This window comes from Lathamus discolor, chromosome 4 (assembly GCF_037157495.1).
Source record: "Lathamus discolor isolate bLatDis1 chromosome 4, bLatDis1.hap1, whole genome shotgun sequence".
NCBI classification, from domain to species: domain Eukaryota; kingdom Metazoa; phylum Chordata; class Aves; order Psittaciformes; family Psittacidae; genus Lathamus; species Lathamus discolor.
Genome location: NC_088887.1, coordinates 29045519 through 29056405, shown reverse-complemented (window position 1 = coordinate 29056405; position 10887 = coordinate 29045519). Strand labels below are relative to the sequence as shown.

Below are 10887 nucleotides of genomic sequence, written 5' to 3'. Positions count from 1 at the left end.
ATATAAATATATATTTCTTAATAAAGCTATAACATAAAAATTTATAAATACAGCTATCAATAACATCAATATATAAAGCTATAAACATACAAATTTATTAATAAAGCTATAAATAACATATATTTATCAGAAAAGCTATAAATAACATATAAATTTATTACTACAGCTATAAATAATATAAAATATATTAATAAAGCTATAAATACCACACAAATTTATAAATACAGCTATCAATAACATCAATATATAAAGCTATAAACATACTAATTTAATAATAAAGCTATAAATGACATATATTTATCAGTAAAGCTATAAATAACCTATAAATTTATTACTACAGCTATAAATAATATAAAATATATTAATAAAGCTATAAATACCACAAAAATTATAAATACAGCTATCAATAACATCAATATATAAAGCTATAAACATACCAATTTATTAATAAAGCTATAAATAACATATATTTATCAGGAAAGCTATACATAACCTATAAATTTATTCATACAGCTATAAATAATATAAAATATATTAATAAAGCTATAAATACCACACAAATTTATAAATACAGCTATCAATAACATCAATATATAAAGCTATAAACATACTAATTTATTTATAAAGCTATAAATAACATATATTTATCAGTAAAGCTATAAATAACATATAAATTTATTACTACAGCTATAAATAATATAAAATATATTAATAAAGCTATAAATACCACACAGATTTATAAATACAGCTATCAATAACATCAATATATAAAGCTATAAACATACTAATTTATTAATAAAGCTATAAATAACATATATTTATCAGTAAAGCTATAAATAACAAATTTATTACTACAGCTATAAATAATATAAAATATATTAATAAAGCTATAAATACCACACAAATCTATAAATACAGCTATCAATAACATCAATATATAAAGCTATAAACATACTAAGTTATTAATAAAGCTATAAATAACATATTTATCAGTAAAGCTGTAAATAACATAAATTTATTCATACAGCTATAAATAATATAAAATATATTGATAAAGCTATAAATACCACACAAATCTATAAATACAGCTATCAATAACATCAATATATAAAGCTATAAACATACTAATTTATTAATAAAGCTATAAATAACATATATTTATCAGTAAAGCTATAAATAACATATAAATTTATTAATACAGCTATAAATAATATAAAATATATTAATAAAGCTATAAATACCACACAAATCTATAAATACAGCTATCAATAACATCAATATCTAAAGCTATAAACATACTAATTTATTAATAAAGCTATAAATAACATATATTTATCAGTAAAGCTATAAATAACCTATAAATTTATTAATACAGCTATAAATAATATAAAATATATAATAAAGCTATAAATACCACACAAATTTATAAATACAGCTATCAATAACATACAAAATTTATGAAGAAAGCTGTAAATAAAACATAAATTTATCAATAAAGCTATAAATACCATACAAATTTATGAATAAAGCTATAAACACCACACAAATTTAGGAATAAAGCTATAAACACCACACAAATTTAGGAATAAAGCTATCAATAACACCTAAATTGATGAATAAAGCTATCAATAACACACAAGCTGATGACTAAAGCCATCAGTAACACACAAATTGATGACTAAAGCTATCAGCAACTTCAATGTCCGGAAACAGAAGAGGCGTGACGCTGAACCCAGGCCCCAGTTCCGTGCCCAGCGCTGCTGCCGCACTCGCAGGAGGGAACCAGCCGGCAGCTGCTCCACGTGTTCACCGCTCCTCACTCCGCTGTCTTCGTCCAGAAGCAGCCCCGCTTACAGGCTCCACCTTCCGGCTCGTGGGGGTCTAGGAAGCAAACGACACCCAGGAAGCATCAGGCCTTGCCTACGGCTCACCTGGCAGCACGCACAGCAACTGTGCTGCCATTGGGGACAGTCCGACCTGGCCAAAGGCGGCCTGCCACTTGGGAATCTTGAGGGTGCTTTTCTCCTGTGTTTCAGCACACGTACCAGCAGGCTGCTCTGAAACGTCTTTAGTGAGCTGAGCCAGAAAGGCTGGACTCGTGCACTCACTTCGGCAGCGTGCGGGGCTTTTCCCCTCTTACTTCAACGGTCACCTCATTGATCAGTGCTCCCTTTGTGGCACTCTCACCCTCCAGCAAGCATACCCGCAGCCTGCATCTCAGTGTTGTGCACTGTGCCGTGCAGGGCTCTGACCCAACTCCCGCAGCTTCAGCTTTTACTGACTGATAGAATTTATTCCCTTCTCCCCCCAGGAGTCCTCAGCACCAGCTTATCCATAGAAGCCTGTCGGGAAGTACGCTGAGAGCCTGTACGAGTGTAATGGTTGAACTGAAGGCCCAGTGAGGTACTTACACTGCAGACAGTAACTCAGCTCTTGTGATCTCCCCTTCCTGGAAGAGTTTCAGAGCAGCTGTCTTGGCCACCTCTAACAAACGGAGGATCTCTTACCAGGGACTTACCCTGCTGTGAGCTCTGTCTTCTCTTCCTGCACTGATGTTTTGCAGGGGATCCTGGCTCTTCTGCAGCATTCTTCGCCGCCTCGGTTCCTGATGGCAGCTCTCTCTCTTCTGCCAGAGATCCACATTCTACACTCGCATTCTCCTTTGAAAAAACACACCAAAAATGAAATAAACCCAAAGATCACGCGATAGTTTCCCTCGGAGTTTTACCTCCATTTAGCCCTTACGTGCTCTGCACTGAACAGTGCTTCCAGAACATCCATTTCGGACTGGTGAGCTAGGGTGTGATCCAGTCCTTCTCCCCGTTCTTCAGGGGCTCCCTGTGTGGTCACAGAGTCTTGCGCCGTTTCAGCAGCAGCGGCGCTTTCTATGGCCGCATTGAGGTAGCTTTCGAGCAGCTCTCCATCCCAGCTTTCCGCAGGCTCCGGTGTCACTACATCAGCGCTGCGTGATGCACACATCTCATTGAAAATCTCCAACACATCTTCGTAGCTGAATTCCGGCAACTTCTCCTCGCCCTCAGATGCATGATGTGCCCCATCAGAGGGCGGGCATTCAGCTGCAGAAGGTGGCTGCACGTCAGGACTCTGCGAGAAACAAAATACAGGGAATTGCTAGATCCAAAAATCACAACTATTTTCAGTCAGGGCTGACGGATTTTACTGCTGCTGAGGACCGTGCAAGTGCTTACTGATGATGAGGACACAAGCAGGGCAGGAAGACCAATGCTGCAGCTGGCTGCATCCCTCAGCAGGACCTCGGGGAAGTGTCTGCCCCAGAGCACACACGAGGTAAACTGATTCTTGGCCAGAGCTCAGTGAGATCCACAGCCAAAGCACTGTCTTCTGTACCACCTGCACAGCCCCTGCCACCCTGCTCCCGGAGAAGTGATCGAGGCTACACTAAGGCTCGGAAATCTCAAGCCCCTTTGATCCCTTCTGCACACTGCTCCTGTTGTCCTGCTCAGAGGCAGCCAGGCACTGACCTGGCACCACTGGCTTACACCCGTGCTTGCCTTTGGGCTACTCACACACAGGGGACCTTCCACCAACCTCTGCCCAGATGCAGCAGCACCTTTTGACTGGCAGTTCCCTGGCTGCGGCTGCACAATCCAAGCAACCGCTAACCAGGAAGCGGTTAACCAGGAAGCTACCAGGCCACTTACTGGTTAAGTAACCAGTCCATCTCTTCTGACTCCATGGGACTTGCTTCTCCAAGGAAGACCCTTTTGACCGTGTATTTCTATTACCTTTCAATCTAGACACACCACCACCCCCTGACGACTCCTTTGGGACCATGTGCTATCCCAGACACTGATCTCAGGCTTCTGACATCGGAACTGACGTGACTGTGACTTCCCATCACTCACACTGATCCTCATGTGCTGGAGGGAAAAGCAGCTCACAATGGAAGTGAGAGGACAAAGATGCACCGTGTGGAAAACAAACACCAGCCTATCGATGGCACGACTGGCTGTTGGCTATTTCTAGCCTCACAGCAACGCTACCCTGGCCATAACCTCCCCAGCTCGGGTAAGCTCATATAAAAATAGAAAAACACACAAAAAGGACAAAAGGTTGGTATTTGCAAGACAAGAAACTGGACGATCAGGCTTGCACAGGTCAACCCTTTTTCAGCACACACCAGCAGAGCTTGCTTTGCTTATCCCCTGCTTTGCTTATCCCCTGTGAGGAAAAAAAAGTATCTCCATGCTGCTGGACCGCGAAAGGAAGCCCTGGCATTTTTACTGAGGTTCTTTTGCTACTGGATAAGCCAGGCCACCCAATGAGGGGCAATTTCCACCAGAATTCTAGAAAGCCTTGACAGGAAGCACTGGAGCTCTCCTAGATAGGGTATCTCTGAGCTGGGGCCAATTCCAAAAGTCAGCTTGGTTCTTCTCATGCATCCAATGAAACTCAGGACTGCCACAAGCTGTCTGGGGCACAGAAGTGGAGCTGATTCCCAGTATCATAACATTAAAGAATCCCATTTTGTGCAGGCAAGGGCTTTCTTCAAAGACAAACGGAGACTCAGGAAGTAAAGCGAATTATGGTGAAGTCAAACATAACACTTTTATGGGAAAAAACCCTCCGCCGATGAGGACACCCACTATGCCGCTGCCCTGAAACCTTACCTGCATTACAGCACTGCCCCTTTCATGTTTCAAAGCGGTGCTTTGAAATGGGCATTGGCAGACCACGTTACTTTCCCTTTCTAAAGCAGATCCAGTCCCAAAGTCCTCTCCTTCCTGCCGCAAGCCCAGAACCCTGCGGTCCATGCACGGGGTCTCCTCCCTTCCCCCTGCTCTCTGTGCGCTGCACTCACCTGCACAAAGCCGCAGTCGGTGGACGCCGCAGCCGCAGCTCTGGCGCTGACAGTCAGAGGCCCTCCCTGGGCAGGGGGCAAACACTGCAGGGTGCCTGCAAAATTCAAACACAGGGATCAGATGCCAGAACCGGTGCCCAGTGTGCACGGTTCTGTTGCTTACTTGCATTAAACACTGCAGTAACCACTCCGTAAGATAACTCCCTGAAAGGGATTATGACCTCCCCACTGACTGAGAGACTGAGCTCTCCACCTTAAAACATATTTCTTCTGAAGTATGGAGACACAAATCAAACATACGTGTTGTAGAATTAACCAACACACACACACACAGAAACTTCGTATTCACTCTTCTCTATCTAAATACCACCTTTTTGATATGGCTGTGTGTGACTTGAGACGGCCACGTGATCAGACCCGTTTCTTTGCAATGCCTGGCACCTCCGCGGGATTCCTCACGAGACAGTTGCTACGTAACCGATATGGATTTGAGTACCTAAACCTAGTGCCCTTTGTCATACGAAATCTGTGAACTCTTGTCCAGTTTGGAGCAACATACACAAGAGCTAAACAACATGGAGCGAGCTAGTGGACATCCTTCCACAGCAGCACGAGGCACGTGTCTGACTCCTGTTACTTCAAAAGCTCATTCTCAGCAACCTTACTTAGGATGAAATCTGGGCATCTTTCAGAAGAACAGTCTGTGACCTGCAAACATATTACAGTTCCGCGCAGTGCCAAAAATCTAAGGATACCTGGGCTTCACTCCCTGGGAACGCCAAAGGATGTGGACAAACCCAAGAAATCCACCAAAGAAACTTAAAGGGCTACTGTAAAAGCAGTGCAAGAGAGCAAAGGAGAGATGGGCTGTAACCTGCTGGAGTCATCCTAAGGAAACAAGCACGCAGTACAAAGAGCCTAGTTTCTAAGAGAGGAAAAGGAAGAACCCAAAGGGAAAAAGTGCTTGTGAAACAGGAGGCAAGTGTAAAACATGATGTCCAGATCACAGGCTGTAAGAAGCTACAAGTAAAGTAGAAATTGCATAACTCTTGCACTTTGTAGAGCTTACAGCGGAAGCAACTCGTGAATCAAACGCGCTGTAATGCCTGTACATCCAGGGGAGGAGAACAAACATAACTGTGTAGCAGCCCAGACTGGTGACCAGTTCTGAACGGGTCTGAAGTGAAGAATGGTGCACAAAAAGAAGGGTTTGCACTCACACCACCTTTTCTTGGGGGTTTTTGCCAGCTGCAGCAGTGCCTGATCTAACAGCAAGAAAAACTGCACCTGTGGAAGCCCCACTGATGGGCTCGGCCGGCAAAGGGAAAGGGGCCAATTCATTTGTAATACTTCAAGTCTTCCAGGTGAATGAAGATTCCACACCCACCTGCTTCACCCACACACTGTTGTCCTTCCCTGCTCATTGCAGAGAAGGCATTTCTAAGCTCTTCTGTCTCTGATACAGTTCATCTCATCAGAGCCAGAAGAAAGGAGCAGCTAAAGCACATTCTGTCCCCGGCTGGTAGCAAGTAACGGACAGGGAACACGCATCTCAGCGCAAGCACGCACGTCAGGTACACACACAGTGACAGAGCACTGGGGAAAAACATTTCATGCATCACTTTGCGGTAACTTCTCGAGCAGCAAGGGGAGAACTTTTGCCGTACGTGTTGGATCCGGGCCTGGCAAGCACTGCCCTGGAGACGCGCAGCTGCCGGGTTCTGGAAGGGAAGCAGCAGCTGGAGCCCCTCGCTGAAGCGGCAGAAGCGAGCACACGGTGTGGAGCGTGTACGTGACCTCGGTGGAACAGCGGTGGAGGACGGGAAAGGGAGCCCCTGGGCCTGGGAAAGCTGCGGAAGCCCCGTGCCCTGGCAGCGACCCAACAGAACCCTGCCACGGTCTGGAAGGGACTGGGCGCTGCTGGGAAGTCGCTGCCTGGAAAGCAGGGGGGTACAGGCAGGAGGCCGCTCTGTTGGAGTAGGGGAAGAAGCTGGGTGGACGGCAAGGTTGAGGAGCCTGTCCTGCAGTCACCAGTCCTGCAAAACAAAGGGAAACAAGGACTAAGGGAAGGAGTTTTCACTAGCCCTGAAAGGCAGGATGAGGAGCCAAGGCTCCACAACGTTCCCTGGGAAGACCACCTTTGCTCCAATGTTCTTAATCCAACTACAGACTCTATTCTAACAGTAACTGCTGTAGCACTACCACCTGAACACACAGGAACATCAGTGCTGGGCCAACACACGGACATCTCTGGAGCATTCAGTCTCCTGAAGCCCTCAGGAGCAAGGGATCGCTGCCTAGAAATGTGCTATTATGAACCAAAACGGGCAGGAGCTGACTAAACGGGCACAAGTCATTTAGGAAGTGCTGCGCGTTACAGCAGGCAGCGAGTTGAAATAAAAGGGGAATCGTGAAGCACGGCTCTACCAAGCTCCAGTGATGACAGCACACGGGCAGCCAAGGCAAGGGCAACGTCCAAATCCTAAACGTGCCTCTGAGAGCCCTTGATCACAAGTCCGTCAGTTTGTCAAGGAAAACAAACCCAAAGCCAGCTTTTTTTCAGGTAGCTCACCCGGTGCAGTTGAGTCTCAAAAAGCTCAGACTTTGCTGTTTTGTTACTCCCAAGACATCCCCTTTAATCTTCCCTGGTTTCCTCTCTCAGTCAGTTACTGTTTCACGAAGCGTTACCTGCCCTCACAGCGTTACCCATCGCTTCACGCAGATTTAATGACAGCTCTTGGAGCAGCCCCTCAAGGAGCAGTAACGTTCACCTGGCAGGGCCGTGCCCGCTCCACAGAGACGGGGTGAGGGGGCTCTCACTGCAGCCCCCGACAGAGGCCGTCTTGCAGCCGAGGGGCAGACTGAAGCACACGCGAGCCCCGCTCCCCGTGCCTGCTGGCAGCACATCTCCCTGCGCCAACAGCAGCGGCTTTCCCGCAGCAAGGTCCGGCAGCCCTGCTCCCTGCGGGGGTGGCGCTCTACGAAGCCCCCAGCCCCCAGCGCTTCTCGGCCCGCAGCCCGGGGCCACCCCAGCTCACCGGGCCTGGCAGCCTCGCCGAGCGTCGAGGGCGGGCGCTGGGAGCGCTGGGGCGGGCGGCTGGGCAGCTCCGGGCCGGCCGCCAGCTTCGCCTTGTTGGCCCTCGTCAGGCGCTTGAGGCGCACGAGGAGCTCGGGGCGGTCGCGGCGGAAATGGGGGCTGTGGAAGTGCAGCAGCGGCCCGGCGGAGCCGCCGCCGTCGCCCCCCGCCGGGTCCCGCAGGGGCCCGGGCCCCGGCCCCAGCTTGCGGAACCCGTACAGGTTCAGCTGCCGGATGAAGCTGGCGAAGTTCCTGGTTTTGAAGAGGCCGGCGCCCAGCGCCGCCCCCTCGCCGGCCGGCTCCGCGCCCAGCAGCTCCCGCTCGAAGAGCCGCCGGTCGATGAGCAGCCCCTCGCCACGGGCATCCCAGCGCACGGAGCCGCAGCGCGGGCTGTTCACCAGCTGCCAGAGCTTGGCCGGGAAGTGGCTGGGGTTGACAGCGCCGGGCAGCCGCTGGCCCTCCATGGCGCTCCCCGACAACGGACGCCCCGGCCGCTCGCGCTCCACCGGCCGCCGGGCACCGCCCGGCCCCATCGGCCCGCGCCGGGGGAGCGACACCGGCCCGCGGCCGGCTTCAGCCCGCGCTGCCCGCTGGACATCAGCAGACCGCAGCGCTCCGACAGAACCAAAGCTGCTTTCTTCCCGAAGCAAAGCCAGACTCAACTCATGCTTTCCCTCTCCGGAAAACACAGCAGAGTGAACCCAGCTCCCTGCACACCTTCCCCTCCGAGCCCGACTGTCCCACAGCAATCAGCCGCTTCAGAGAACCTTCTGGTGCCTGCTAAGGGGAACAAAGCCCACTTGTGAGCGCACTGCTCCCACTCTTCTCACTGCTCATTCTGCAGCTGAAGACCACCACAAATAATCCAGTGGGCTTTATGAGCATTTACGGAAAAATCAACCGAATTCCTCCACATGGAGACCTCCGGAAAGGTGCCCCCAGCACGGTAATCCGCCCTTGCCTTGCCACCTTAAGCACCACTGCCGTACTGACCCTCTGCTGCATCACTCTGCTGGGCTGGAGCACGGCTCCACAGTGCGAACATCCAGCCGCTGTTCCCAAGCACGTAGCGCCAGCACAGAACGCAGCTCCTGAGCAGCACCTACACAGGGAGACCGGCAGGACAATGCTCCCAACGTGGGAATCCACTCTTGCTTAACCACATAGGATTGCATGTGTACTGCCTACATGGAGTGCTCTCTCAAGTGCCACAGAACCAAGCTCCGAAGTGTGACTGTCTAGATCCTGCTCCTAAGGCTAATGTTTCAGAAAAGAAAGAACTGCACGTGCTCCATACGGTCCGGAACAGTGCCCCCAGCATGGATATCCTCACTTACATACACACCTAAAACTCCATCCTAAAGCCTCACTGAACAGCACTCTCTGTTGATCCACTAAAACAGCTCTCAAAGTTTGAACGTCCAAATCCTGATGTGAAGAATATACTAACAAACGGAAAGCTGGTGCTGGGCATCACGTAAACATGGCGCCTTCCGCAACAGTGACACCAACATGGCAATCCACCTTTGCTTAGCCACCTAAACCTACACCTCTGTCCGACCACACAGGGCAGCACTCTCAGACGCCCCATAAACCAGGCCCCTATGTGCGAGGTCTAGACCCTGCTCCTAAGTCTCATGTCTTAGGGCAGAAACGAGGAGCTAGGCATATCCTATGCATTGTGCCCTCTGGAACGGTGCTGCCAATATGGAAATTCTCACTTCCTTACCGACCTAAAACTGCATTTGTGTAAAGTCCAACCGGACAGCACTACCCCCTGACCCACAAACCAGCTCCCCGAGTGCAAACGTTCAGACCCTGATGCTAAGCCTATGGTGCCAGGACAGAAAAATACGCATTAGCTACACATGGCGTCCTGTGCAACAGTGCCACCTATAGGGCAAACCATTTGGGTGTCAACCCCCCAAATTATTTTCTTTTTTCCTTTTTTTTTCCCTAGATTTTTTCCCCCTATGTGTTTTTGTTCCACTCTTTTTAACCCCACGGTTATTTTATCCCACGTTTTTCCCCTTCCAGTTCCCCTCGTTTTTGTTCCCATCTTCACATCCCATACACACTTCTTTTTTCTTTTTTCTCCCTCTCCCTCCAGCGTTGTTTGGGGATTTTTCCCTTATTTTTTTGTCTTTTTTTTTTTTTTTTTGGAGGTGGGTTGGGGTTTTTTTGCTGGTGTTTTGGAGTGAGTGTGTCCTGCGGAACAGTGCCAAGAACGTGGATATCCCCGCTTACTTACTTACCCAGGAAGCATCAGGCCTTGCCTATGGCTCACCTGGCAGCACGCACAGCAACTGTGCTGCCATCGGGGACAGTCCGACCTGGCCAAAGGCGGCCTGCCACTTGGGAATCTGAGGGTGACTCTTTAGAGCAGGAATTCTTCTAACGTTTCAAAGCCATAAATAGAAAACAGCAACCAAACAAATGAAAAATGCTCCTTTTTTTCAAGCTCTGTTATTTATGTCTGCCTGTGCCAGCATGGACACCAGCTGCCAAACTGGAGCACCTTCCGGATGAAGACAGGCTGAGAAAGCTGGGGCTGTTCAGCCTGGAGAAGCTGTGTGGAGACCTCGTAGCAGCCTTCCAGTACCTGAAGCTCTTTACTGTGAGTGTGGTAAGGCACTGGAATGGGTTGCCCAAGGAAGCTGTGAATGCTCCATCTCTGGCAGTGTTCAAGGCCAGGTTGGACAGAGTCTTGGGTGACATAATCTTGTGGCCCTGCCCATGCAACGGGGGGTGGATCTTGATGATCTCCAGGTCCTTTCCAACCCTAACTATTCTATGATTCTATGAAGACCCGGGTGCTATCTACAGAAATTATCCTTGCTACCAGGACGTAACTGATCAAGAGCTCTCAGTTCTGCATTTTAAACAAAACCCTGTCTTCTTTCAAGATGGCATCCAGCCTTTTCCCGCAGCTTCCTGACAAAATGCCTCTTTTCCTTACTGAAATGTT

The 10887-nt window shown here is 48.5% G+C and overlaps 1 protein-coding gene across 1 annotated transcript; it reads right to left on the bottom strand.

Moving 5' to 3' along the window:
- Positions 1-1806: 1806 nt before the first annotated feature.
- Positions 1807-8452, bottom strand: LOC136013369 (heat shock factor protein 5-like). The gene is made up of 6 exons (XM_065677127.1): positions 7882-8452; positions 6511-6879; positions 4844-4938; positions 2746-3105; positions 2508-2660; positions 1807-1881 (listed from the first exon to the last, which is right to left on the bottom strand). The coding sequence occupies exons 1-6, from the start codon at positions 8450-8452 to the stop codon at positions 1807-1809; spliced, it is 1623 nt and encodes a 540-aa protein (XP_065533199.1).
- Between the last annotated feature and the right edge of the window lie 2435 nt (positions 8453-10887).